A 26739-nucleotide genomic window follows, 5' to 3' on the forward strand; every position below is an offset into this window, starting at 1 on the left:
CTAGACAATTAAGTTACCAGCGTGTCGTTGGGGGCAGGTTTGTGTGGTTGTGTCTGCTGCCCCTTTTATCTGGCTTCGTACCCTGCACATGTGAATATGTTTTCTGTGGGTGCGGGCAGTCAGTCATGTAAGGCTGTGGTGCACACACGCCAGCCAGGCAGCCATAGAGCTACAATACGCAGCTACCACAGCCTCTATCGCTAATGCACTTCCCTGCAGCTGGTACCACGCATAACTATTGTGTGCCGTGCCGTACACCTGGTCGCACCCACTGCCACGCGCCCACACTGCCCCGCCGTCCGCGGCCTGCACCTTCAGAGATACCGGAGCTGGATACGCCAACTGCTACCGACCGGTAGACCCCTCAGCTCACGTGCGTGATCCCGTGTTTCCCATGCATGCATTGCGCGGCGGCGTGTGCCCGCGTCGCAACCACATCCAGCTCGCAGCCAGTTCCTGTCGCTTCCAGATCCGCGACAACTACGTACATACGTGTTCACGCTCCCTCGCCCTCAAACGCCGTGTGCACACACAGACACTGTGAAGCAGTCCGCATATACATGACACGTGTGTGTGTACATATGTACGTATGTGCTCATGTGTGCATGTATATATGTTCACCGTATCTGCAAGCAGCTGGATGCAGCTTGTTCAACTGCCCGGGCGGGGAGGGGCCGCCTGCTGCATTACTTCAACTCATCAGCACAGACTAAGCTAGTGCCAGTGCAGGCACTTCAGCCACGCACTTTACGCCCCTGCCTAGCTACCCTTCTGCTCGCTCTCGCGCTCTCTCGCGCGCAAACAGAACCGTCGAACATGTGCGCCTCACCGCTGTTTCATCGCTCGGCCCTTATTGTTCGACCTGATGATTGAGTCCAAACTACCTCAAGTCGCGCCCGCCGATGACGACGTGCGACGTGCCTTCCGCAGCACACTGCTGCTGCAGCGCCAGTGCCGTCGCCGGCGCCTTCGCCAGGCCGACGGCGGCAACGGCGCCTGATGATACTGCTAGACCGCCGCCCAGCAGCTGCTGCCGCCAGCAGCAGCATTGACGGCTGCTGCCACTGCCACGGTGTCGGCAGCAGCAGCAGCGGCAGGTAAAGCTTACGGCGGCGGCTCCAGCCCTGTTGGTGGTGCTGCTGGAACGCCAGCGAGCGGCGCAAGGCGTATGCTACGAACCCGAGGCGGCGGCGGCGGGGACGCAGCCGGCGGTGGGGCGGACACTGGGCCCTGTCCTGCAGAGCCTGCAGCTGCGGCTGTGGCGGCGGGTGAGGAAGGCGTGGGCCGCAGCAAACTGCCGCCGCTGCCGCCGCCGCCGCCACCGCCGCCGCCGCCGCCATGGCCAGGCGGGGCCTCCTCATGCCACAGCCGCAGACTCGACACCGCCGCAGAGCCCGCCAGTGCCGCAAGGCTGCGTGCGCCGCCGCTGGCTGTGGCGCCTGCTGCTGGTGGTTCCATGGACTCCTCCACGGCAGCAGTAGCAGCAGTAGCAGCAGTGGCAGCAGTAGCAGCAGTGGCAGCAGTAGCAGCTGCTGCGGCAGCTGCGGCAGAAACCGTGTACATGAAAGCCCCGCCGGCGGCGGTGTTGGCGGCATCCTGCGATGGTGCCGCCGCCGCCGCCGCCGTAAACGCAGCGGCGGACACATGCAGGTTAGGCGACGGAAGCGGGGTGTATGGAGCAGACGCGTCGGCCGTTTGCGGCCTCGGCTGCGGCCACGGCTGCAGCAGCTGCTGCTGCAGCTGCTGATGCGGTGTCGCGGCGACGGCGCTGCTGCCAAGCGCCGCACCAGTGGTGGTGAAGGTGCCGCCAAAGCGGAGTGGCGTTGGCAGTAGCAGGTCGGCTGACGGCAGTAGCATGGGGTAGGAGGGCCCGGGACCGCCGCCCCCGACACCGCCCGCTGCTGCCGCTGCCCCCGCTGCTGGCGCCGCGCCGCCGCCGCTGATGCTGAAGCGCCGCTGCTGCAACGCCGCCGTGTACGGCGACTGCGGCAGCTGCTGCTGACCGCTACCACTTGACCTGCTGCCATGTGCGTGTGCGGCGGGCTGCGGCGGCGGCGCCGCCGCCGCCGCCAGGGAAGCTCCGGATGCGGACACAGCGCTGCTGCGAGCTGCCGCCGCCGCAAGTGCGGCGGCAGTGGCTGCAGACGGGGTGGTCACTGGAGTGGCTGGTGTTACCGGGCGGCTGCAGCCACCGCCACCGCCACCGCCGCCGCCGCCGCCACCGCCGCCACCACTCGGTGCGGACAGCCGCGGCAGCCGGCGAGAGGAGGCGCCGCCAGCAGCCCGCGACCTGCCGCCGCCGCCGCCGCGGCCAGCCTCTGCTGCCACCAGCAGCGCTGGCACCACCACCCCCGCCCGCGCCCCCGAGCCAGCCGCCTGACCCTGCTGCTGGCCCCATTCCAACAACGGACCCCCTGCCGCCGCCGCCGCCGCCGCCGCCGCCGCCGCCGCCGCCGCCGCCGCTGCCCGCCTGCCGCCGTCAGCGGGGCTCGCCCGCTCACTCGACGCCCCGCTCGCGCTGACGCTGGCACTGCCGCCGCTGCCGCCGCCGCCGCCGCCGCCGGCCCTCGCCGCCGCCGCTGTCTCCGCCACCCAGCCACTGACGGAGCGGCCACGCCTGCCGCCCGCCGTCAGCCCAAGCCCCACGGCCGCCGCGGATGCCGCGTACGGCGACGTCGGCGCCAGGCTCCTGCTGCTGCGGCTGCTGCCACGACCGGCTGACGGCGGCAATACGGGTGCAGTTGGACCCGGCGGCGCGAGCCACGCCGCCTCAGCCGCACCGCCGCCGCCGCCACCACCGCCACCGACGCCGACGCCACCCGGCGTGGACAGCCAGGGCCGCAGCATGCCGGCGCCGCCGCCGACGCCACTGCTGCTGCCAGCCGTCGCCAGCATCAGCAGCCCTGCGGTGCTGCTGTTGCCGCCGCCGCCGCCGCCGCCTGCACGTGTGCCACCGAAGCCGCCGCCGCCCAAGGACGAGGTCGAGGCGCCACTCGCCATAGCGCCCCAGCTGCCGGCGGCGCCGGCAGAAGCACCGGAAGGAGAAGCGCCGGCAGGAGAAGCACCCGCAGGAGCAGCACCGGATGCGCCAACGCCATCCAGCACCTCGGACGCGAGGTCGCGCACGTGCGGCGTGAGGGTGGCCCGCCGCGGCAGCAGCACCGGGCCGCCGCCGCCGCCGCCGCCGCCGCCGCCACCAGAGGTCCAGGTCGTGCGGCGCGAGCGCCGGGCGCCACCGCCGCCGCCGCCACCGCCGCCGCGTCCGCCGGGACCTGTGCTGGGGGGCTGCTGCGGCGACTGGGGCGTTGCCGTCTCGTACGGGGCCTGTGCACAGGCGCCACAGCAGCGACAGCGCAGCGTCGGGAGTGAGACGGAGCAAGGCCAAGCAACGGAATGAACAAAAGCTGGTACCGCAGGCGACGCCCTGTGGCCCTGCCCCCACCCACCCACCCACCCACCTGACCAAGCAGCTCCCGCGGCTGCGCCCCCGCCGCCGCCGGCAGGCCCGGATCCGACCGCCGCTGCCGCCAGCCCACCGCGCCCTCCCCCTCCCCCTCTCCTTCCCCGCCGCTGCCGCTGCCGCTGCCGCTGCCGCTGCCGCTGCCGCTGCCGCTGCCGCTGCTGCTGCTGTCCTCGGGCTCGGGCTCCTCCATCACCACCGCCGCCACGCCAGCCAGCTCCGGCCGCAGCCACGCGCGCGCGCCCACGCCGCCGCCCGTGCTCCACTGGCCTCCGGTGTGGTGAGGCCCGTAGGCAGCATATGCAGCGTACGCCGCCGCCGCACCAGCACCACCGCCAGCTCCAGGTCCAGCATCAGCACGAGCACCACCATACGCATAACCACCACGCGCTTCCGCCGCCGCCGTCGCTGCCGCCGCCGCCGCCACTGCCGCCTCCAGCTCCGCCGCCGCCTGCAGGCGGCTGCGCCCCCGCGCCGCCTCGCCGCCCGTGCTCCATCGCCCCGCCGGGATGCCTTCCGGCGGCGCCCTGTGACCCGCCCTAGCCGCCGCAGCCGCCCCGGCAGCCCCGGCAGCCCCTACTGTGGAGCCTGGCCCAGGCCCCAGCCCAGACCCCGCCCAGCTCAGCCGCTCAGCAGGCGCCAAGGCGTGGTACGCACCCTGCAGCCGCCACTGCGGCCCCGGCGCCGCCCGCGGCTGCCGCGGCGGCGGCGCCTCCGGCGGCGGCGTGGAGGGGCGCCTCTGGCGCCGCGGCGACGGCTGCTGCTGCTGCTGCTGGCTGTAGCCGGCCCGGCTGCTGCTGCTGCTGCCGGCGCCGTGTGACGTGTGCGGCCGCTGCTGCTGCTGTTGGCCGACACTGCTACTGCTAGGCTGCGGCTGCAGCGCCGACGACATGAAGCCCACCGGCCCAGCTGCGGCGCCGCCGCCCGGCAACAGCCGCAGCCCAGCAAAGCGGCCCTGCTGCCGGTCGTACCGGGCGGCGGCGGCGGCGGCCGCCGCCTCAGCCGCCGCCGCGGCGGCGGCGGCGCGCGCGGCGGCGGCTGCTGCCATGCGGGCTCGGCGCACCGCCACGTCCTGTTCGGCGCCGTCGGCCGCCACTGCCACGGCTCCGGCCAGGACGGCGAGGCGCCGCTGCTCCAACCAGGCGCGGAAGGCGCGCTGCGGGTGCGGCAGGGAAGACGAGAGGGAGAGGCGTGGGAAAGGCAAGAGAGCGGTCTGTGTCAGGCGAGGAGGCGAGTCGGGCGGCGGCCAGGAGGTGGCGGCGGGGCCAATGACGGCGGCGGCGCTGTGCAGCCCCATGGCGCCATGCAGCGCCCCACGTGCACCTCACGTGCGCATGGTGGGTATCGGTAAGTAACTCCGTCGCGTCATTGGGCGGGCTTTCGTTTCGTTTTTTAACACACACACACACACACACACACACACACACACACACACCTGGATGGTGACGGCGGCGTAGGTGGCGCGCACGTACCACTCCAACCCATCCGCCCACGTGCCCATGTGCCCGCCGCCGCCTTCCTCTTCATCCTCGCCGCCGCCGCCGCCGCCGCCCCACTGCCGCCGCATCATCAGCGCTGCATCCAGACCGCTCGGCTCCATCTCCATCGCCACCTCCGCCGCCGCCACCGGGCAGCTGTGGCTGTACGGCAGCGGGCCGGCGTACGGCGCCTCCTGTTCCTGGCGGGGTTGCGGGGGGGCGAGGGGCGGGAGCGAGCGAAGCTTCGGGATCGGGTGTGTGTGCGTGTATGCACGCGGGTGGAAGCAACGAGCAACAAGCAATGAGCAACAAGCACGGGGGCGTTACCCCCGCACCCACGTGCGCCGCCGCCCGCTCCATGCCGTACTCCACGTGCTTGCGGTGCATGCTGCCGTACAGTCCGTAGCCGTACACGTCGTAGTTGAGGGGAGGCGGGCCGTGCCGCGGCTCGGCCGCCAGGTCCGCCAGCTTGCCCGCCAGCTCCTGCGGGGTTGTGGGGGCGCCGGCACGGTATGACACGACACGACATGACACGCGATCCCCGGCGATGTGACGATGTGCGCTGACACGACCCCATGTGTCACGGCACGAATACATACCGGACACAAACATATACACACACCCATTGATGAGCTGTTTTCCCTCATGTTCTTTCCTAGCATACACGAGTACATGGACGCACGGCGCTCTCAGGTCAAGCGCCAGTACCGCGCCGACTGCATGCAAAACCCCCCATGCGAACCACACGCTCACGACCCCACCAGCCGCTCTGGCCCAGCCCCTTCCCAGCGATTCACATGCAGCCGTGACGGCAACAGTCACTGCGGCAGGAGTCACATCGGCGGCGGCGGCGGCGGCTCACATCTGCGAACTGTGCCTCGGACAGGCGCTGTACGGGCTTCCAGAAGTGCAGCGCCGCAAAGGCGCGGGCATCCAGCCCGTTCAGCAGGCCGAGTCCTGACTGCGGCACAGACACGCCCCATGGGTCCTCCGAGGCATTGGGCCCATCCAACCCCAAGGAGGCCGCAGAGGCGTCCGCGAACACATCGCCGCGGGGCAGGGCAGGTGTCACGGTGGCCATCGCCACGGATAACCGCTGCCGTGTCCTACAATGACCACTCCTCAAGCCAGAGTAGCATTCATGGCAGCTTCGATGTGTCTAAGGAGGCTACTCAAAAGGGGAAGGGGCTGGGAAGCCCTGAATTGCTTGGTAGAACGCCGCGAGTGAACCGAAACGTTGCGTTATTGCATGCAGCGCATTATAGGTGTGAGTCTCTGTTGGGCACAGACTAGAAAGCTTGAGGATACAACCTTCCACTTGAGAATGCAGCGACGCATGCCAAAGCGCGCATGGTAACTGGTGTACGCTACAATTGTTACAGTCCCACGGTATAACGGAAAGTATGACGACAGTGTCAACTGCTATGCCGGGCTCGGCCAGCTGATTGCTGAGCGAGTGCAATCATGTCGCCCAGGGATCGTAGAACTAATAAACCAAGGTTCACAGGTACTGACGCATATATTTATTCCTTGACGCGATGGCTCTAACTTTCACGCGACGAGCTGCAGTTTGAAATGCGCTCGCTTCGCCTGCACTCGCTGGGGCTACCTGTTTTTTCTCTGTATAGTTAGATGCTCGTAACACGATGGCGCATCAAACAGTTCGGTCTACGTCAATCGCGACTGTTGTGGCATGGCTCATCGTTTGGGGCACAGCTGTAGCCCGCGCACAGCAAGGCTCCATCGGTGACATCCTGGCGAGAAACCATGTGCTGGCGAACATCTCTGGGCCTGGGGAAGCGAGCCTGTTAACCCAGTTGGCGCACATCGTGCACATGCCCACCAGCACGAAGCTGCGCATCATCCAGGTGCGGTGCCAGCTGTGACGCGACGTTTCACCAACACCAGCCCGCGTGTCCAGTCAAGGGGGTGGCAAACACGAAGTCACCATACGGCGGGGGGGAAAGGGAATTGATGGGTTGGCCTGTCGGGCTTGAGGAGAGCGCCGCAAGCTGGCGCGGGGCGCACCACCCCGAATCCAGACCTTCCACACCGCCGGACCTTTCCCCTTACCGTACGCCTGCCGTATACACACATGCACATCGCATACACACATGCATACACACACTGTCATGCGTGCTTCCCTCCACGTGCTCACACGGAGACACGCCCTTTCCCCTAGTGCTTTCTTAGCACACGCCCCCCCGAATCCAGACCTTCCACACCGCCGGACCTTTCCCCTTACCGTACGCCTGCCGTATACACACATGCACATCGCATACACACATGCATACACACACTGTCATGCGTGCTTCCCTCCACGTGCTCACACGGAGACACGCCCTTTCCCCTAGTGCTTTCTTAGCACACGCCGTATACACATGTACCCCCGCCCCGCCCCGCCCCACATACACACACACCCCACACGCACACTCTCTCTCTACACAGTACACACACACGCACTGACACACACACACACACACACACACACACACACACACACACACACACACACTACACACACTACACACACACACGCGCACACATACAGGAGCTGCAGCACGGCCACGCGGCCCGCTTCTGCCACGAGCTGCTGGGCTCCCACCCGCGCCTGCACGCCGACAACCTGGCCGCCTGGTTGGCCCGGTCGCGCAGCTTCCTGACGGCCTACGTGCGGGGGCTGTGGCCCGTGTACCACGGCCACGTCAAGGTGGGTGGGACTGGTTAGGTGGTTAGGTGGTTAGGGTACGTTAGGTTAGGTTAGGTTAGGTGGTTGGTTGGTTGGCCGGTGGGTGGCACGTGGTTGGGTTGGTTTGGGTGGAGGAAGCGCAAATGCGGTGCGCTGCGCGCGCTCGGCAGTAGTTGGTGTGGGAGCGGGAGCGAGAGCGGAGCGGGAGTGAGAGGGAAGCGGGAGCGAGAGCGGAGCGAGAGTGAGAGGGGAGCGGCTGGATGGAGGTAGAGGGCGAGGCGCTGGAATTCTGCCTCCTCGTGGGAGAGAAGGGCGTCATAGGGCCTGGGAGGGCAGTGCGCGCGTGGGCTGGGGGTGGGTGGGCGGGGCGAGGCGTGTGCGTGTACATGTGCGTGTGCATGTACGTCGTTTAGGTAGGAGGGCCCCGTGTTGCTGTTGGTCCTCTAGGCGTGGGGACACCCGCACGTGCGTGGCCGGGCTTGGTGCCCTTTCCTCGCATACCCCCCTCCTGCCACCTCCATCCTCCACACAGCTACACGGATGCAGTCCGTACTCTCCAAACCCACCAACCCCACTCCAGTCCCCCCAACTCCCTATTCCCCAACGCCACCACGCCCACCACGCCCACCACTACGCCAGGTGGCCATCAACCAAACCGCGCTGAGCGGTCTACCGCTGGTGCGGCGCCTGTTGCTGTCGCAGCTGCTGACGGCCTGGCTGGAGGACTGGGGGCGGCAGCTGCCGGAGGGGGCGGAGCAGGGCGTGGCGGCGCTGGTGGCGCAGGTGGGGCGGGAGATGGGGCGGGGGTTATGTGCCCGAGCCCAAAGAAGTGGGTGCCAATAGTCAAAGAGTCGTCGCCCAACCCAGAAATGCAGTGCGAGGTTAACGCATGGGAGGGGGAAGCGGGGGGCAGGGGCTCAGGGGATGGTCTCCCCAGCGCGGCATGGGCTGGCTGTTGGGCGCCACACGCAGGCAGCGCAGGGCAGGGCGGGGCAGGGCAGGCGCTGGCCCGCACCAGCTTCAGCCTCCACAATCCTCGCCCCCATTCCCATGCATCCCGCCCCTCCGACCGCCCCGCTCCGTTCCCCCCTTGCCGTACACACTCTCATGCCCTGTCCCGCCCCGCCCCCCGCCCTGCCCCGCCCCGCCTCCCCTCCTCACAGCTGTACGACATCCACCAGGCGGCGGTGCTGCAGCGCGGTGTGATGGAGTACTTCCACATCTCCAAGTCGGGCGGCACCAGCTGGAACGCCGCCGCCAGTGAGTGGGCGGGTGTGAGATTGGGGTGACGTGAGGGGTTGTATATACCAGCGCAAACTATACCAAACCCCATGCAAGAGAGCGAGGAGGAGAACGTGGCCTACGCTGGGGATGAATGTGCCTGAGCCAACGAAATAGGTCCAAATCGTCGAGGACTCGTCACCCAACGGGGAGGGGCAGCGGCATGTGGCTGTTTGAGAGCACAGGGGAAGGGCACACCCAAGACTATGCAGCATGTGTTTAGGGGGGAGTCTTTGAGGATGCTTTGGGGGATCGTGGGCGGGCGGGCGGCGGGGGGCCGAGGGCCGGGGGCGTGGAGACGTGGGGTACTGAGTCGTTGAGGAAAAGGGTATATACGTGCCTGCGCAGCACGCTTGGGGTTGGCATGGTGTGGCACGTGGGCTGGGTGGGTGGCGGCAGTGGCGGTGGCGGTGGCAGAGGGAGGCATCGCCGCGTGGGGTTGCCGCTGATGACCCGACTACCCGACCCCACCTGGCCGCCTCCGATTTGAGGCACCGGCACCACCCGCCCCTGCTCCCCTGTTTCTTGTCCATCACCTCCCTTGCCGCGCCCCTTGCCCTCTCTCCCCCTTCTTCACCTAGTCATGAACGTACCCCCGTCACAGCCTCCCACCTCCACTCCCCCCCCTACCCCTACATATCTACAACCCCCACTCCAACCCCACCCACCTCCACCCTACATATCTACAACCCCACCCCCACCCACCCCTCCAGAGATGAACGGCTGCGTGCGGGCCCAGGCGGGCGGCAGCCACGTCAAGGGCTTTGACGACGAGTGCCGCTGGATCGACCAGGCCGTGTACAAGAACATCACGGGTGGCAGGAAGATCATGTGAGGAGGGGCAGGAGGGGGAGGGGGAGGGGGAGGGGGGGGCAGGGAGGAGGAGGGGGAGGAGGAGGAGGGGAAGGAGGAGGGGGAGGAGGAGGAGGGTCTCATGCTGGTCCCATCCCAAACACACGAAGACCGTGGTGGGTCGGCTTGTCATGCGCAGTTGCCAAGAAGTGTTAGTCCGTACTCGTTTCTGGAACACCGCCACCCTAACTCCCTCCCTCCCGCTCCTCCCTCCCTCCCTCCCGCTCCTCCCTCCCTCCCTCCCTAACTCCCTCCTCTCTCCCTACCCGCCTCCAACACTCTCCCTCCCTGTCCTCCTCCGCTGCCTGCCTCCCTCCCTCCCTCCCTACCAGGTGGGGCCGCTGGGGCCGCGTGCTGCGCGCCACCAAGTTCCGCGGCTGCCACGCCCGCTTCGACCACATGGCCGCCAAGGGCTTCAGCTACACCTCCAACGAGTACACGCTGCAGGTTAGTAGGGTAGCTGGAGGGAGGAAGGGGGAGAGAGGAAGGGGGGAGAGCAGGGAGAAGCGGGCGAGGAAGGGGGAGAGGGGGCGTTGTATCCACCAGTAGGAACGGGTGGGGCAGGGTGGTGGTGAAGGCGGCAGGGTGGTGGCAGGGGGGCCAGGTGGCGTCATGGAGGTTGCGTGTGTGTGTGTACGGCCATCTCCCCTTGCCTGACACACACGTGCACACGGCCCCATACTTGCTGCAGGGTGGCCAGAACGACATCTACGACGTGCACACCTGCCCCCAGGCCGTCAACGTGGTCACCGTCAGGTGCGCGGCATGTGTGTGTATGCGTGTGCGTGTGTGCGTGTGTGTGTGTGTGTGTGTGTGTGTGTGTGTGTGTGTGTGTGTGTGCGTGCGAGGAACGGGTATTGGAGACGGGGCTTGGAAACTCAACGGAGCTTTTCCGCAGCGCGTGAGGCGTGGGCCTGCATCGTCTCCTCGACTTTTTCCGCTATAACAACAGAGTATGGCATTGAACTTGTTTCTTTCCAAAACGCGACAACGCGACAGGGACCCGGTGCGACGCATGGAGTCGGCCATCCGCTTCATCATGATGCACGCCAAGGCCGCCTACCGCAGACACACAGACCCCGAGGCAAGGCGGCGGCACAGAGTGTGGTTTGATGTCATTGAATTACTCTTTTTGATGTGTCCTTTCCTGTCAATGTGTCAAGAAAGCTAAGCATTAGAGGCTGCTCTTGTGTGGAGGTTGCTAGCTTGGCCAACAGGGAGCCGCGTCAGGAGTTTGCGCGCCCCGTGAGCTTGTGTGCCCAGCCGTAGAGATGCGCGCCGCCAACTGCTCAACTCCCTGCCTCTCCTCCCTCCTCCACTCCTGCCTCACCCTTAGCGGCCCAAGGTGGGCGAGGCGGCGTTCGATGCGGTGTGGTGCAACTCCAGCGCGGCCTTCTGGCGGGCCCTGGCGCCGCCCATAGCCGACAACTACAACGTCAGGTGGGGGTTGTAGATGGGGGGCTGGAGGTACGGGGTGGGGCTGGGGCGGGGGGCAGGGGTGGGAAGGGAGGGGGGTTGTAAATACCAGCCCAAACTAAACCAAAACCAATGAAAACGAGGGGAGTGCAGGCAGAGGCGTTAGTTGCAAGCGATAAGACTTATGGGATGTGGGCCGAGGCGTCGTGGAGCAGCAGGGCGAGCGGCGCCGGCGAGAAATGTCGCCGCCCGGGCTCGGTGGCGCGCACAAGGGAGGGGGGCAAGGAAGGGGTGAGGATGGGGCCGGGGAGCGGGTGCGAACAAGCGGGCGGGGAGGGGCACACATGCACACACACACGCGCACACACACGCGCACACACACACGCACACACGCACACACACACGCACACACACGCCCACGCAGTACACACACACGCGCCGCTGCACAGGTCGTTCCTGGGCGAGCGCGGCTTCCACACGCCGCTGGGGCGGCTGGGTCAGGAGCACGTGGCCGTGGCCAAGGACGTGCTGCTGCAGGTGTGTGTGTGTGTGTGTGGTGGGGGGGGGCGGGGTGGGGGTTGTAAATACCAGCCCGTGTAAATACCAGCCCAAACGTAACTAAACTTAACTAGACCAAGCCAAACTAGCTGTGGGGCGATGGCGACCATAGGAGAGGGGCGGGCGTGGAGGGACACACCACCGACGTGACAGGCACCGAGAAGCGCTTGTTTGGTGGGGAGGGGTGCGGCCGGGCGGGGAGCGAACGGAACGCGCTGGGGGCGGTCTAAGCCGCAGCTGATTGGTTCCCCGCCGCAATGCTGTTGTTGACCCAAAGCTAGCTAGCGAGTTTGGCTTAGTTTGGTTCAGTTTGGGCTCAAGTATCTCGCCACTTCTTGAATAATCGTGAATGTACCCCCCCCCCCCCGCGTGTGCAGTTTGACCTGGTGTTGGACCTGGACGCGGGTGAGGCCGCCAACGACCGCATCACCTACCAGGCCCTGGGCTGGCCGGCGGCACTGAGCAGGGTGAGGGGGGGAGGCAGGGAGTAGGAGGGAGGGAGGGAGGGAGGGAGTTCTGGGGCGAGGCCTTGTTAATGTGAGAATGGCAGTTTGTACGGGTGGGGAGAAGGAAAAAGCCCCGTACTGCAAAGTAAGCCCAGTGCCTTCCCGCCTGCCTGCCTGCCTGCTTGCTTGCTCGGCCGCCTGCCAACGCGCACCCGCCCCACCCCCGCCCCACCCACACCCACACCTGTCCCTCACCCCCGGCTCACCCACACCCCACAGCCACCCTCTCCCTCACCATCTCTCTCACCCTCTCCCTCCCTCTCCCACCCTCTTGTCCTCTCCCACCCTACCTCTCCCACCCTACCTCTCACGCCCTCTCCCTCCCCTTTTGTACCTGGCTACGACTTCGCTTCGTAAACTTAGTGCGTGTAACCCCCTCCCCCTCCCACCCTCCCTCTCCCCCCCCCCATAGGCTCACGCGCTGGACGCCTCCAAGTTGAGCTCCAAGATGAACCTCAACTACAGCGCCTGCCACCCCGCGGCCCCAGACCTGGAGCAGCTGCGGGCGGCGCAGGCGCCAGACGTGGAGCTGTACACGTGAGGGGGGAGCTGGGGGGGGAGGGGGGTTGCAAGGATGTTTGGAAAAGCGGTACAGGATGCACGGCAGACTGCAGACGAAGTCGCTACCACATGAGCGGGGGGGGGATTACATTCATGATTGGCTAAGGGGATGGTAGGGGGAATGGGAAGCTGCGGGGGCGAAGGAGGGGGCTGGGGGCCAGCCGTTCATGCAGAACGGAGTGGTTAAATCGCAAGTATGAGGTGGGGGTGGTACGGAAGGGGGGGCGGCAGCAGGGAGGAGGTCACGGCGTGTGCGGCGTCCAATGGGTGGAATGGGTCCAGGGGGCCAGCGGGTCGGGGCCCCATGGAGGGGGGGAGGAAGGAGAGGGGGTGCCGGCACGGGGTGCCGGCTGCGGCCCGGCTGCTCCCCCATGCACTGCACACATCCAGACACAAACACATGCATCCGGGCTCTACATCACCCTGCCAACGCCCGTCCTACGGCACCAGCCCTCCACCCCACGCCTCCGCCTGCCACCCCGCCATCACACAATCCCCCCAAACCTCCTCCAAACCCTTAACTCATCTACACACTCACTCACACACACGCACACACACACACACACACACACACACACACACACACACACACACACACACACACGCTCGGTAAATTGGTAGCTTTCGGTAAGTAACTCCGTCGCGTCGTTGGGCGGGCTTTCGTTTCGTTTTTTAACACACACACACACACACGTGCACACACACACACACACAAACACACAATCACAGATTCGCCCGCGTGCTGAACCTGCTGGACGAGCTGTGGCTGGACATGGCTCGGGCGGCGGGGCGGCAGCCGGTGCCGGGGGGCGGACTCACGCCGGAGGCGGCGCCGGAGGAGATCAAGTGCGTGGCGAGGGGGTGGGGGTGCGGCAGTGTGTGTGTGTGTATGTGCGCGTGCGTGTGACAGTGAGTGTGTGGGTGTGGGTGTGAGTATGTGTGTGTGTGTGTGTTGGAGGGCACAAGAAATGGGAACACGCCAAGGCCGGTAGCGTGTGTGCCGGAAAAGCGCAGGGTCGGAGATGGGGCGGGGGGGGGAGGTGCGGTTGAAGCGATGCGTTTGTGCTGCTCATCGGGCGGGCGGGTGGGCGGCCGGCCCTTCTGCCGCCCGCGTGCCGTCCTGCCCGGCCGTTACCCCTGTCACTCCTCCGAAAACCGCCACCCAACCGCCATCCAACCGCCACCCCAACCGCCAACCCTACGGCGACAGGTGCGGCATGCTGTGGCGCGGCGCCAACCGCAGCGCGCTCGTCCACGCCGTGGGCCACGTGTCCTCCGGAAATGGATCCACGGTCAACTTTGACGCGCTGGTCAACGCCACGCTGGCGGGCTACCAGGGCGACGCCGCGGATCCCGAGGGCGTCGTGGATCCACGCGATCAGGCGGACGGATCCAGTGCTGCTGGATCCACAGATGCGGATGAAGATGGATCCGATAAGGAGGAGGATGGGGATGGGGATACGGCAGGGGGAGATGACTTCCACGACGATGCAGCGCTGATGGGGAAGGAGGGCAGTGGTGGTAGTGCGGCGCCCGGCGGTGGCGGCGGCGGTGGTAGTGCAGGGGGAGGTGGCGGCGGGACGGGGGAGGCGCAGGGGTCTGCAGGAGCAGGCGGCAGTAGCGGCAGCGGTAGCAGTGGCTGGAGTGGGGGCGGGAGTGGGGGCGGGAGTGGGGGCGGCGGGGGGTCGCTTCTGGGGTCGCTGGGGGGCGTGCTGTCGTATTGGGTGCAGGCGGTGTCGCAGCTGGTGCGGGGGTGAGGCGGGCGGTGCGGGGGTGAGGGGGTTGGGGTGAGGCACTGGCGAGCGAGGCGCGTGCGCAACACTACGGTAGTGGGTAGAGCAGGTGTAGGCAGTGGGCAATCCTGTATCATGAGGACTGGCGCGGCGGCAGCTGGCGTGGCAGCAGGCGTGCGAGAATATATGTGGGGAGGCGAGCCGTAGGCAAAGCGCGCGGCGTGCTAGCCATTATATGCGTTTAGGGAGGTGCGGCGCCCTTGGCGCCACCGGTCAGCGAACAAGCTATTGAGCGGTGCACTTAAGTCATTAGGGCTGGGTGGCGGTGGCGCATCATGAGGAAGGCAATGGAAGGACAGAGGCCAACTGCCAAGCGCACGCACACACATTGACACAACCTGCTGTAACACGGTAACCTGCAACGTAGCCGGAGTGATCTGCACGCTGGCGTTGCTGCTGTGGCAAGTCGACAAGACGCAGGGCCTGCACTGCTGTAAGCAGCATCCTGCGAGTGCGAGCGTGCGGCTTACGGCAAACTTTACGCCCCCCTCCCCCTCTCCCCCCGTCTCATCCTCCTCAACCCCCCAAACCTCACGCCCCATCGGGCCGCAGGTATTACTACATGCAGCTACATGGGCTTGCGCCTCATGTCAGACGACCAGCAGGCCGCCGGCGGCACGGCGCCCCACACCCCCGTGGCCGCCATCTGCGGAGCTGTTAGCCGACAAGGCAGTCTGGGGGGCAGGCGAGAAGGGCGCTGCGTGTCCAGCGCTGCCTGTCTGTCGGCAGGGCTCCATCAATCAAGCCAACGCAAGAGTTATTGAACTTCTTGGTCACTGTTGTGAAGTTGACGGGCTGCATTCCTGCCTCGTGAACCGGGCAGCAAACTTGAATGTGGACTGGTGGTACTGGAGCTCGGCCAAAAGGAGAACTGCTTTGCTTGAAGTCTGGGACTCGTGGGTCGGCGCTGTTCATGGTCGTTCACGGCACTACGGCAGGCACAGCGCTGAGACTTGTGCGTGAAAGGGAAGTGAGGCTGAAACCCCAACATGGCCACAGTTTACAGGCGGGGGCATGTCATGCGTACGTCCGACCGGTGCAACGCAATGCAGTCTACCGTGCCCTCTAGTTGTAGCAAAACTGGATGCGTCCTTGAAAAGAGACGTGTGCTATGCACCCAAGCCTGTGTGACACTACGCCATTAAGACAAAGTCAGCAAACTCATCGTCGGTACCTAAAGTTGGGGTTCGCCATATCTTCCCGCGTCGTGACCTTTTGCTTCTGGGCCCAACGAATAAACTTCTGGAGTGGCTCACTCTGCGCGGGCAGGAGCGGCAGCAGCAGGGGAAAGGTGACGAGCGCTGTTCCGGCAACACCGCCGCCACAGCTCAAACGTCAACAAAGCTCGAACAGGGCATCACACCTTACAAAAACACCCGCAACGCGCCAGGCGTATCCCCCTGTCGGTTGGTTCTGGGTCTTGGCTTCTTTGGGATTGGAGTTAACTACCCCTCCCTACCTCCACCCCCGCCCTCAAGCCCCGCCCCGCCCCTTGCCCCGCCACACGCCCGCCGCCGCCCACCCCTGCACCCCGCACCCCTCACCTGTAGCAAGGCCTCTAGGGTGCTGTAGGAGGCGGCCAGTGTCTTGTTGTCGTAGGTCCGATGGATGGCGGAGTGGCAGGGCCGACACACGTCCACGCCGCGGTTCAATTCCTCGGCGGTCAGAGCCTTGCGCTTGTACTTGGCGTGGACGTCCCTGGGGGTGTGCAAGGTGTTCTGTGTAAAAATGAGAAAGGCTCGCCTATTGGTTGTGCGAGACATGCGCGAGCAGTGCGCCGCACGTGCTTGTGTACATGCATGTGCGCATGCGTGCGTGTGTGTGTGTGTGTGTGTGTGTGTGTGTGTGTGTGTGTGTGTGTGTGTGTGTGTGTGTGTGTGTGTGTGTGTGTGTGTGTGTGTGTCAAGAGCCGGCAGCGTGCCACTCGTGCATCCTTTGGCGTGCGAGATGCGATCCCGCCCGCAGCCTGCCAGACCCCACGCGTGACCCGACCCGATCCGCGAGGCCTCCCCAACTCCAACCCACCCCCGCGGCCGCCGCCTCCCCCCCATCAGCATCACCATGAGCGCCACACTGCCTCCCTCCCGCCCGCCTCCCTCCCGGCCGCCTCCCTCCCGGCCACCTGGGGATCAAGTGGTGGAACGTGAGCGGCATCTGGCGCCCGCACAGGGCGCAGCCGCCCACCGGCCCTTCCTCGTCCTCACTGCTGCCGCCGCCACCGCCCGCCAGCCGCCGCCGCTGCTCCGCTGCCAGCGCCTCCACAGCGGCCGCCAGTCGGGCGGACAGCGCGGTCGCGAAGTCCCGCACCTCGTCATCCTCAACCTGTGGAGCAGGGAAGGAAGGAAGGAAGGAAGAAAGAAAGGAAGGATGGAAAGGAGGAAGGATGGAAAGGAGGAAGGAATGGGGGTTCAAGCAAAGCAACCAGGCCACAGGAGGGTGGGGTCATGGGGTGGCGTGGTGCACCAGGCGTACGGCGGCGGAGGCACTGAAGCCCCGGCGCCGTGAACCGTGATGCAGAGCAGGGCCGGGGAGAAGGGGGGAAGTTGGAGTCGGCCCCCGAAGGGTTCCGCCCCCACCTACCTCCGGTAGCTGCTCCACGATCAGGCTGGAATAGCGCGAGTAGCAGTCGTCCCCAGTGGCAGGGGGCCCCGCGTCAGTCACATCCGCCACCACAATTTCCACGATAAAGTCGCGGACCTGCGTGCATGCATGCATGCATGTGTGGCCACAGCGATACCGGTATGGGCAATCATGATGGCGGCGGAAACAGGCTTGGGCTGGAGGTGTGGCCGCCAAGCCCAAGCAACATACTTCCCCGGACACTGAGTCACTGACTGGTGTGTTTGCCCCTCCCCGTAGGTTGACGTGGCGTGGCGCGGCGTGGCGTGGCGACGGGCCCGCCGCCTAATGGCCCGCTTCCACTCCCCAGACCTGTTGTTACTGACAGCCCCAACCGGCCCCAGCTCACCCCCTCCGCTGCAGCTCACCCAATCATCCTTCACGTACATCCCGGACTCCTTCACTGCTGCCAACGCAATGTCGCGCAGCTGGTCGTCGTCGGGCAGCGGCAGGGCCGCTGTGGTGGCGGAGGCATCCGCGAGTGGCATGGCCGAGCCCGCGTGGAGGATGTGGCCACTGCGGTGGTGCGGCCGCCTGATACGAGTGTTCTGGGAGACAAAAACTTCTTTTAGACGGAGTGAAGTGTTATTTACGGAAATGCTGTACTGCATGGCAGGGAGCGGCCTGAGAGCGTCGCGATGAGCTTTCGCGATGAGCGATGCAACGCGCCTTGCATTCGTGACTCGGCGCATCAAGGCTAGATACCTACAGCTGTATCACTACTTCCTGAAACAAATTCCGCAATTGTGCTGGGCCCCGAGAGCTGAGCGATCGTCCGTGATGACGTGTTCGGCAAGGCCCAATCGCAGCTGCCCAACCCCCACACCGCAGGCCCGAACCCGTGCCACGCCGTGCCCGCAGCCCCCGAGTCGTCATGAGCCGTGCACATGGCTAATAGCTCTGGCGCTCTGGCTCTACAGCGCTAGCTCCAATACAGCTGTGGTTGAGCAATGAGCATCTCACAGGTGCAGCAGTGGCCGAACACTCTCAGGGGTACTGACCGGCCAGTGTTAGCAGCCTTACTTTCTCGATGACATTACAGTATTACACGGTGCCAGGCCCGTGGCCCCACGGCCATGTGCACATGCCTGCCCTCCGCTCTGCCCCACACAACAGCTGCCAGAGACCCCTGCCGGCAGCCCCGCCGCCCCCAAGCATCAGCCAGAGGACTCCCAGCCACAAAACGCGACACCCCGCATCATCTGTCTGCAAAAGGACCATCTGTCTGCAAAAAGGACGGAGGTGCATCCTGTGCGTGTGTGCGTGTGCACAAATGAACGGCACGAACCCATCCACGCCCTGCACCAGCTCTACCCTAATACTCCACTCGCTGACTTCACCTCCCACTCCGCGGCAACACCTCAGGCGGCGGCCACGCCCACTCCCGCCCCCACTCCCGCCGCCGCACCCACCAGCGCGCCCGCGCCCGCCGCCGCCGCCGCGGCGCCCTTGCTCCCGCCCTGCTGTGTGCCGTGCACGTCTGGGATGCGGTGATAGAGCCACTGCAGGATGGTGGCGAAGGCGTCGTCCTGGCGACTGACGCTGAACTCGGCCCCGGGGGTGCGGGGCGCCTTGCCGCCGGCGTCTGCGCGGTAGTCCCACAGGTAGGCTCGGGCCGAGTCGTCCAGCATGCGCAGGCCCATGTAGCGGTACCTGCGGCCCGATGGGGCGTGGGGATTGGGGGGTCGAGGGGGTTGAGGGGGAGAGGGGGAGGAGACGGGGAGGAGATGGGGATGAGGGGTTGAGGGGGGTTGCGGGTGTTGATGGGGGTCAGCCACACAACAGCAACCACACTGCCAACACGTGACACTGCAACCCCGCCCCCCTCCCCTCCCCTCCCCTCCTCCTCCTCCGCTCTCACCTGTGCCACACCTTGGCCAGGTGCGCCTGCATCTCCGCCAGCCGCACCTCGCTGACGCCCTTGAGCACCTCCACCACCCGGCCCAGGTCCGACTCAGCGATGCGCAGGCTGAACAGGGACACGTCGATGAGCGACTCAAACACCACCTGAGGGAAGGGGGAGGGCAGGGGACGGAGAGGGGGAAGGGAGATGGGGGTTGGGCCGTCCATGCAAGACGGGAGTGGACACGGCACGACGTGGGAGCGGGTGGCTGGATGGCGGTGGTAGTGGTGGTGGTGGTGGTGGTGACAGTAACCGACGGAGCGCTTGGCTGTCAAACAATACCGCCCCCCCAAAACACACACGCACACGCCCGTACACACGGACACGTTGCACAGACGCGTGCACACGCGTACACAAACATTTGATTTGTTTGTGAACACACACGCACGTACACACACACACACCCGGCGCCCCACCTGCACGTCGTCCATGATGACCACGGGCACACAGCCGTGCAGGACCGCGTCCTCCCAGCGGGGGGACCAGCCGTCGCCTGTGTGTGTGTGTGTGTGTGTGTGTGTGTGTGAGAGAGAGCGTGTACGTGTGTGTTGGGTGACGCAAAGTGTATGCGCGTGTGTACATGTATAGGTATGAAGTGCAAGCAGTCGGCAGGGGCAGTTGGGGTTGGCAGTGGAGCACAGCCCACTCCGGTAGCGTGCGTGCGTGTGTGTGCGTGCGTCCGTATACTCAGGGCGGCCCAGTCTGTTGCTAGGGTAGCGTGCATGCGTGTGTTTACGGCGGCCCAGTGTGCCTTGATAGGGAAACAGCACTGTGTGTGTGTGTGTGCGTGTGCATGTGCAACACGCGCGTGGCTGAAATCCCCCCGACACCGGCAACCCCCCGCAATCCCCAACCCACCCAACCCAAACACGCACACGCGCACGACGCCTGAACACAGCTCACCTGGCAGTACGAAACAGAACTTGGACCGCGACAAGAGCTCACTGCGCGGGCGATGTGAGAGGGGTTGTAGAGTTTGGGGCCTGTTGGTTATTCACACTCATGAACCAGAGACACGAAGACGCAAGGCCAGACAAGGCAAGACCAGACAAGACCAGACAAGGCAGGGGGGGCAGTTGAGGGGTTGCGGGGGTGAGGGATGAAATGCATGGAATGGGAGCGAGCCCACCTGTGCCATCACGTAACAACCGTCAGCCGTCCAACTGTCAACTGCACTTCCTCGCGGTGTGTGGTTGCAGGTACAGCTATCAGTACGCGCCCACCCCCACGCCCCCACCCCCGACCCTCCACACACACACGCCTCACGCCCCCCCCCACCCCACCTGTAGCTGGCGTCCCCCCCGATGTCCTTGCGCTCCCCGAACATGACGCCGTGCGCCTCGCGCCAGTGCTGCTCGCGACTGATGTTGTACAGCCGCTGGCGGATGCACCTACAGCAGGAGGCGGCGGCAGCGGTGGCAGCAGGGCGAGGAGAGGGGTTGCCAAGGAAGAGCGGAGCAGTTGAGCACCCGGGCGCAACGGGTGAAACAGCAAGCGTGCCATCTGGGGCCCCCCAACCCTCCCCCCGTACTCCCCACCTTAATGTTTGATAACAGCACCCCTTGAAATCCAGCCCAGCCTCGCCCCCCAGCCCAGCCCCCTGGGTTGGCAACGTTTGCTGCTTGGATCGAAAAGCTATCCCCCTCGGCCTCCCTCTCCCTCCCTCCCCCCCCACCTGCTGTATCTGCAGGCGGGGTCGCGGCCCGGCTCCATGCGCAGGTCGCCGATGAAGAAGGCGAACACGTCGCGCTCCCGCACCGGCGCCCCCAGGAAGGGGCTCTTGTTGTACAGCTGCGGCTGCTTGAAGGCCGGGATCACCAGGTCCTGAGGGAGGGGGTGGGGAGAAAAGGGGGGAGAAGAGGGGGGTAGGTGGGGTTGTAGCTGCCAGCCCAAACTAAACCAAACCCAACGAAAACGAGCGGAGCACAAGCAGAGGTGTTTATTGGGGGAGAAGAGCGGGGGAGAAGGGGGTGGGGTTGTAGATGCCAGCCCAAACTAAACCGAACGCGATGCACAAGAGCAAGGAGGAGAGCGTGGCCTACGCGATGGCAACGGGGGATTGTGTCTGGTCTAGGGAAGAGACGTAGATGGGTAGCCGCCCACAGAAGACAAAGTGAATACATGGGGGCAAACTTCTCTGTACCACCTATGCAAACCCCCACCCCCACCCCAACCCCCGCCACCCCGCACCCACCACCCCACCACCCCGCCCACCTTTTTGGGGTCGAAGCAGGGGTGTGTGAGCGAGGTGTGGTCACGCCAGTCGCCCGGGTGGGAGTCGTGGTGCAGCGGCAGGCTGTAGTTGTCCTGTGTGTGGGGGGGGGGGGGGGAGGGGGGAGGAGTGCACGGAGGGGGGTTTACATTCATGACCAATTACGAAGGAGCCCGGCACAGTGGTGTACTGTACAGCAGGCGCGTCGTTCCTCGGGGGGAAAAGTGGTGGCTTGCGCCATTCCCAGTGAGTAAGCAGCCACAGACATCAGGATGTACGACAGGGGCACGTGGTACGGCACCTCTGTCGCGGCCCGGCAGCCGCCGCTGCGAGATCCTCACCACCACACCACCACAGAAACATCAACACCAACAGCACCGCCCCAGCAACACAAGCAATTTCACCAACACCAACACCAACACCAACACCACCACCCCCAACACACCACCACGCCGCCCCGCACCTGGCCGTACGCGGTGTTGGAGGCGTGCGGGAAGTCCATCCGCCCCCAGTGGCTGAGCATCACGCCCGGCCACACCTCCCGCCACACGTAGCAGGCGCCCTCGTCGTGTGGGTTCAGCCAGATGTGGTCGCGGCCGCCGCGGCGGGCGAAGTAGGGGAAGGTGGCGTTGAGCCAGCGCGCCGCCTCGCGCTGCATCATCGTCGCGCCGTGCGTGCGGGGTCCTGTTCGGGCGGCACATGCAGGTAGGGAGGCCCGTTTAAAACTTATGCATGGGGTACTTTCACACGACCTCCCTGCGTAGCAGCCCGTCCTATACGCAGACAGGCCCCAGTGTGGCAGCATGAGGCGCCCAGAGCGGGGCGGGCGGGCGGGTGGGTGGGCGCAGCCAGGCAGGCCGGTGTGGGATGTCGAGGCGCACGTGCGTGTGTGTGCACAACGGCTTGCCAAACACGTGTTGCTGCCCTCGTGTGTGCGCGGGCACACACACACACACACGTACGCGCGGACGCATACACGCACACACACACAACACACACACACACACACATACACGTTTGAGGTGGGGTCTTCAGGTACCGGGGGCGGCTGCCGGCGCGCGGGCACGCTGGCACGGCACCCCCCATGCAAGACCCCAGCAGCTGCTTCTGCCCCCATGTCGTCCACCTCCCGCTACCCCGCGGCCGCGCTGTCTCACGCTCCCCCTCTCTCGCCCTCACCGAGCAGGCCGCGCGGCCACCTGGGGATCTCGTTCCATCCGTACACGTCGAACAGGCAGCCCACGTTGACGGGCACGAAAAAGAAGTCGGCCTCCTCGGGGCTGTCAGGGCGTGCCAAACACACACACGCGTGGGGGAGGGGTTACACCCATGATAATTCAAGAACTGACGGCGCAGTCAGGAACAGTGGCACAGCAGGCGCACTGTTACCGATGTCCGTGAAGTCCAAGGGGAGGTGAGGGGTTATGCGCGCATCAACCACAATGGGACGCGGCTGGCCCCGCGGCACACTGCTGCTGTACGGCACGGTGTGATACAGTACGACACGAAACACACCACGGCACGGCACACACGCGACACGAAACACACCACGGCACGGCACACACGACGACACGCGGCCCGGCACTCACTCCAGGGTGCGGTGCTCCGAGGTGAGGAACAGCTCGTGCAGCACGGGCTCGGCGGCGTAGGCGTTGTAGCCCACGAAGCTGGTCTGGTTGGCCCGGGCGAAGCTCCTGCGCAGTGGGTCAAGGGGGGGGTTGCATTCATGAATACCGTATTTAAGAAGTGAAGGCGGGGGGGGGGCATGACCGCGTGGGCGTTTGCTGCTGTTGGCAGCTGCTGTTTGCTGTTTGGAAAGGGGGCCCATAGTACAATTACTGCGCTAGCGGCCTATCCGGACCTTGCATATTCCGCAATGGCCCCGCCCCCGCCTCACACGACACCCCTCACACAATCCCGAAACATCCATGTGGTACATTAAAGTGAATGTCGGCCACCCCACAGCGTGTAGTCAGGTTCACGGTTACGGCTACCTGTACAAGCAGTGCGAGCCCTCAATCCGGTACTGCAGCAGGTCCGTGCCGAAGTCGGACTTCATGTCGTACACGTAGATGTACGGCCGCCGCCGTACGGGCGTCAGCGGCGGGTCCTCCGTGGCCACGGTGTGCGTCAGCACGGGCTCGATCCAGGGTTTCGTGGTCCACTGGTCGCCCGGCTGCGGCAATACGCCCCTGCGCCGCAGCCCGCAGTCCACGCCGTACCAGCCCGCACGGCACTTGCAGAAACCCTGGGGGGGGGGCGGCGGCGGGTAGGAAGGCGGGAGGGAGGGTTACGTGTTTGTGCAGAGCCAGCATGTTACTTACCCCCGCCAGCATACACCCCGCATCAATCCATTGTACTGCAGCACGGTACCCCTTCGGCAGTCGAGCCCCTCCCTCTCCCTCCCCGCCCCTCCCCGCCCCTCCTCTGTCCCTCCTCAGTCCCTCCTCAGTCCCTCCTCAGTCCCTCCTCAGTCCCTCCTCAGTCCCTCCCCGCCCCTCCCCGCCCCTCCCAAGTCCATTATTCCCTCAAGGCCCCCCCCCCCACCTGGTTACACTCGCCGTGCCCCGAGCACTGGTTGGTGCAGGTCTGCTCCACCACCTCCGAGCACGTCAGCCCCAGAAGACCGTCCAGCCTGCAGCGATGAGGGCATCATGCGAGCGCGTGTGGCAAAGAAGTGTGAGGATGTGTGTGTGCGTCGCCGGCAGCCGCATGACTGATCGCCGCCTGCTCCTCCCGCCCTCCCTCCCGCCATGCCCCCCGCGCCCCCCCACCCCAACCCCACCCCCAAGATTTATCGATTGCAACTGTGTCGCGTCTGCCTGTGCTCCGCTAGTTTAGCTTGGTTTGGTTTAGTTTGGGCTGGTATTTACAACCCCACACACCCCACACACAGACACACGCACGCACCTGCACGGGCACGTGAACTTGGGCTTGTCGGCGTTGCACCAGCCCTCCGGCCCGAACATGTCCTCGTAGGGGGTGCCGCCCCACAGCACCTTCTTGCCGTCCTTGTCCTGTGTGTGTGTGTGTGTTAAACACAAAAACAAACGGAACAAAGCCGCTGAACACGCGTGCGTGTGTGTGTGTGTGTGTGTGTGTGTGTGTGTGTGTGTGTATGTGTGTGTGTGTGTGTGTGTGACACACGGGTCGGGGCAAGCGTGGAAGAGTGAGGCGGTTGCGACCGCTGCAATGAAGCCCCGCCCCACCCCGCCCGGACCTTCCACTCCCCACGCCCCACTCCGCCCCGCCCCGCCCCGCACCAAGGCCCCACACGTACTGTGCCCGGCGTGCACATGAACAGCGGGCGGCCCCGCTGCTCCGGCGGCGTGCCCGGCTTGGCCCCCGGCGGCGCCTCCCTGTGTCCGTACTTGGTGTCGGCGGGGCAGTAGCACATCGCCACGTCGTCATCACACACGCCTGTGTGGAGGGGGGGCAGTGGAGGAGGTGGTGGTGGTGGTGGTGGTGGTGGTGGTGGTGGTGGTGGTGGTGGTGGTGGTGGTGGTGGTGGTGGTGGCGGCGGTGGTGGTGGCAGAGAAAAGGGGAACAGGTGAAGGAGTGGATGGAAGAGGGAAACGAGGGCAGGAAGGACTTGGTGGGACGAAGGGACAGCGGCCATGCCACATGCATACCGTAAGAGGCACGACATAGGTAGACAGGTCCCCCGGCATCAACGACATCACGCGCCCACGCGCTGGCGTCCCACCCCGGGCACCACATCACGCGCCCACACCGCACCGCGCTGCACGCGCTGCACCGCACGCACCCGCGCATCGCGTGTGGCTCCAGGCAGTGAGGTTGTGCCAGCCTGCGTCGCGCTTGCCCTCGCCCATGTGGTGGCAGGGCCGCTTGCGGGGCTGGCTGCAGTCGGCGCCGCCCCAGCCGGCGGGGCAGGAGCACGTGCCGTACTCGTGGTTGCAGTTGCCCACACCGTTGCAGTCGTTGGGGCAGGGCTTGTCGTAGTATGGAGGCGGGAAGCGAGGCACTGGCTCCTGAAGGAGGGCAGGTCGCGATGGGGTGTTGAGGAGTCACTATTTTACACGTGCTGCTGCCAGCCCTCCATGCAGCAAAGCGGCAGCTGCTCCCACGAGCTTTTCCCACGCCACACGCCCCGCGCTCCGCACACACTCCTCCACCACCCCCGCGGCCTCCTGGCGCCAGTCCTCGGTGCCCCGTGCCGCCCCTCCCGCCCCCTCCCCCTTCCCCCTCCAGCTCCTCCTCTGCTCCGCTAGTTCGGTCTGGTTTGGTTTAGCTTGGGGTGGTACTTACAATCCCCCAAAAACCCCGCCTCCCCTCCCCTCCCCCCCGCTATGAATGTACCCCACCCCACCCCACCCCACCCCCCCGCGCACGCCTGCCTGCAGGTGGAACTGCATGCACCAGTTGCCGCGTGTGAGCACACAGCGCTCCTGCGGCCTGACCGGCAGCGGCGCCAGGCGCGAGGCGTTCAGGCGGACGATGAGCTGATGCACCACCTCGTCCGCGTGCTTGTCATTCTCAACGTCCTGACAGGGGGGGGGAGCGGGCAAGAAAGCGGGGGGCGGGGCATGGGGAGAAGGCCCGGGCGGTGGGGTTGCTTTCACCTTGGCTTAAGAAACGACGACATAAGAACACGCATGACACGACACGGAGGGCGCGCGGAGCGGAGGAGCGAGAGCAGGTTGTGGCGTAGTTGCAGGAGGTTTGGCCGGTGTCTGAAAGGGTTTGGCAGGTGTCGACCCGGTGTTTTGGGTGAGGGCAGTCCGGCTTGTCCAGGTGCCCAACACGAAGGCCTGCGAACGCTAGCTGACGCGAGGGAATCCCGTCACGCCTAAAACCTGCAGGGAGGAATACGCGCCGTAAGGTGCCCCTGTGCTGGCGCAGCGGTTCACCTGGAGGAGTGTGCGCCGGGGCCCCGCCACCGACACGGCGGCGAACGGCCAACTGAAGGTGGCCCAGCCGCTCGCCGCTGAGCTTGGCCGCGAGTCCAGAGTTGCTCCCTTATCTCGCAACGCATACTGCATGCATAGAAGCCAGCACTCGCTTACAATACCGCAGGCCGCAACGTTTAAGCCATTTCGACATTTTCCAGCGCCAGACTGCTTGCAAATCAGACACATAACAGCAATATGCGGCAGTTATCAATTACATATACTACGGAACTCCAATGACGCACAGCGCTTGCCTGAGAGCATAGTCCAAGCAACACGAGCAAGGCCAAGCCCAACGACTTGTATAACTCCATTATGCTGTGTTTTGATGCCTACTTGGCAGATTATTGCTGTCTCCGTTTCATTCCGTTGCAGTGTTTTGGCAAATTTGCTGTCGATCGTTCCTTGAACAGCTGGCACGGTTTGAGCTATTAGGGACTACAGCTCAACTTGGAGTGACAAAGTGATTGCAACTTCGTCTTGCGATTGTCGGGCAGCTCG

At 65.5% G+C, this 26739-nt stretch overlaps 4 protein-coding genes across 4 annotated transcripts; 1 reads left to right on the forward strand and 3 right to left on the reverse strand.

Moving 5' to 3' along the window:
- Position 1: 1 nt before the first annotated feature.
- On the reverse strand, positions 2-6327 carry CHLRE_09g390900v5 (uncharacterized protein). Its single transcript, XM_043065573.1, has 5 exons — positions 5801-6327; positions 5278-5421; positions 4896-5138; positions 3459-4616; positions 2-3324 (listed from the first exon to the last, which is right to left on the reverse strand). The coding sequence occupies exons 1-5, from the start codon at positions 6017-6019 to the stop codon at positions 1105-1107; spliced, it is 3984 nt and encodes a 1327-aa protein (XP_042920994.1). The 5' UTR covers positions 6020-6327; the 3' UTR covers positions 2-1104.
- A 140-nt stretch (positions 6328-6467) lies between these two features.
- Positions 6468-14953, forward strand: CHLRE_09g390850v5 (uncharacterized protein). Its single transcript, XM_043065571.1, has 14 exons — positions 6468-6806; positions 7490-7648; positions 8267-8410; positions 8791-8887; positions 9622-9739; positions 10093-10207; positions 10452-10516; positions 10760-10844; positions 11097-11200; positions 11626-11713; positions 12112-12201; positions 12653-12777; positions 13531-13647; positions 14012-14953. The coding sequence occupies exons 1-14, from the start codon at positions 6585-6587 to the stop codon at positions 14556-14558; spliced, it is 2076 nt and encodes a 691-aa protein (XP_042920995.1). The 5' UTR covers positions 6468-6584; the 3' UTR covers positions 14559-14953.
- Positions 14954-15582: 629 nt separating this feature from the next.
- Positions 15583-17987, reverse strand: CHLRE_09g390800v5 (uncharacterized protein). Its single transcript, XM_001694399.2, has 5 exons — positions 17582-17987; positions 17175-17291; positions 16717-16916; positions 16139-16292; positions 15583-15851 (listed from the first exon to the last, which is right to left on the reverse strand). The coding sequence occupies exons 1-5, from the start codon at positions 17699-17701 to the stop codon at positions 15756-15758; spliced, it is 687 nt and encodes a 228-aa protein (XP_001694451.2). The 5' UTR covers positions 17702-17987; the 3' UTR covers positions 15583-15755.
- Positions 17988-18231: 244 nt separating this feature from the next.
- On the reverse strand, positions 18232-26688 carry CHLRE_09g390750v5 (uncharacterized protein). The gene is made up of 18 exons (XM_043065568.1): positions 26493-26688; positions 26200-26325; positions 25687-25833; positions 25095-25320; positions 24609-24748; positions 24239-24345; positions 23876-23963; positions 23323-23576; positions 22918-23022; positions 22508-22608; positions 21792-22012; positions 21331-21423; positions 20792-20940; positions 20400-20507; positions 20020-20060; positions 19533-19609; positions 19075-19220; positions 18232-18866 (listed from the first exon to the last, which is right to left on the reverse strand). Exons 1-18 carry the CDS (start codon positions 26550-26552, stop codon positions 18575-18577), a joined length of 2481 nt encoding a protein of 826 aa, XP_042920996.1. The 5' UTR covers positions 26553-26688; the 3' UTR covers positions 18232-18574.
- Between the last annotated feature and the right edge of the window lie 51 nt (positions 26689-26739).

Source organism: Chlamydomonas reinhardtii, chromosome 9 (genome assembly GCF_000002595.2).
Source record: "Chlamydomonas reinhardtii strain CC-503 cw92 mt+ chromosome 9, whole genome shotgun sequence".
NCBI lineage: Eukaryota > Viridiplantae > Chlorophyta > Chlorophyceae > Chlamydomonadales > Chlamydomonadaceae > Chlamydomonas > Chlamydomonas reinhardtii.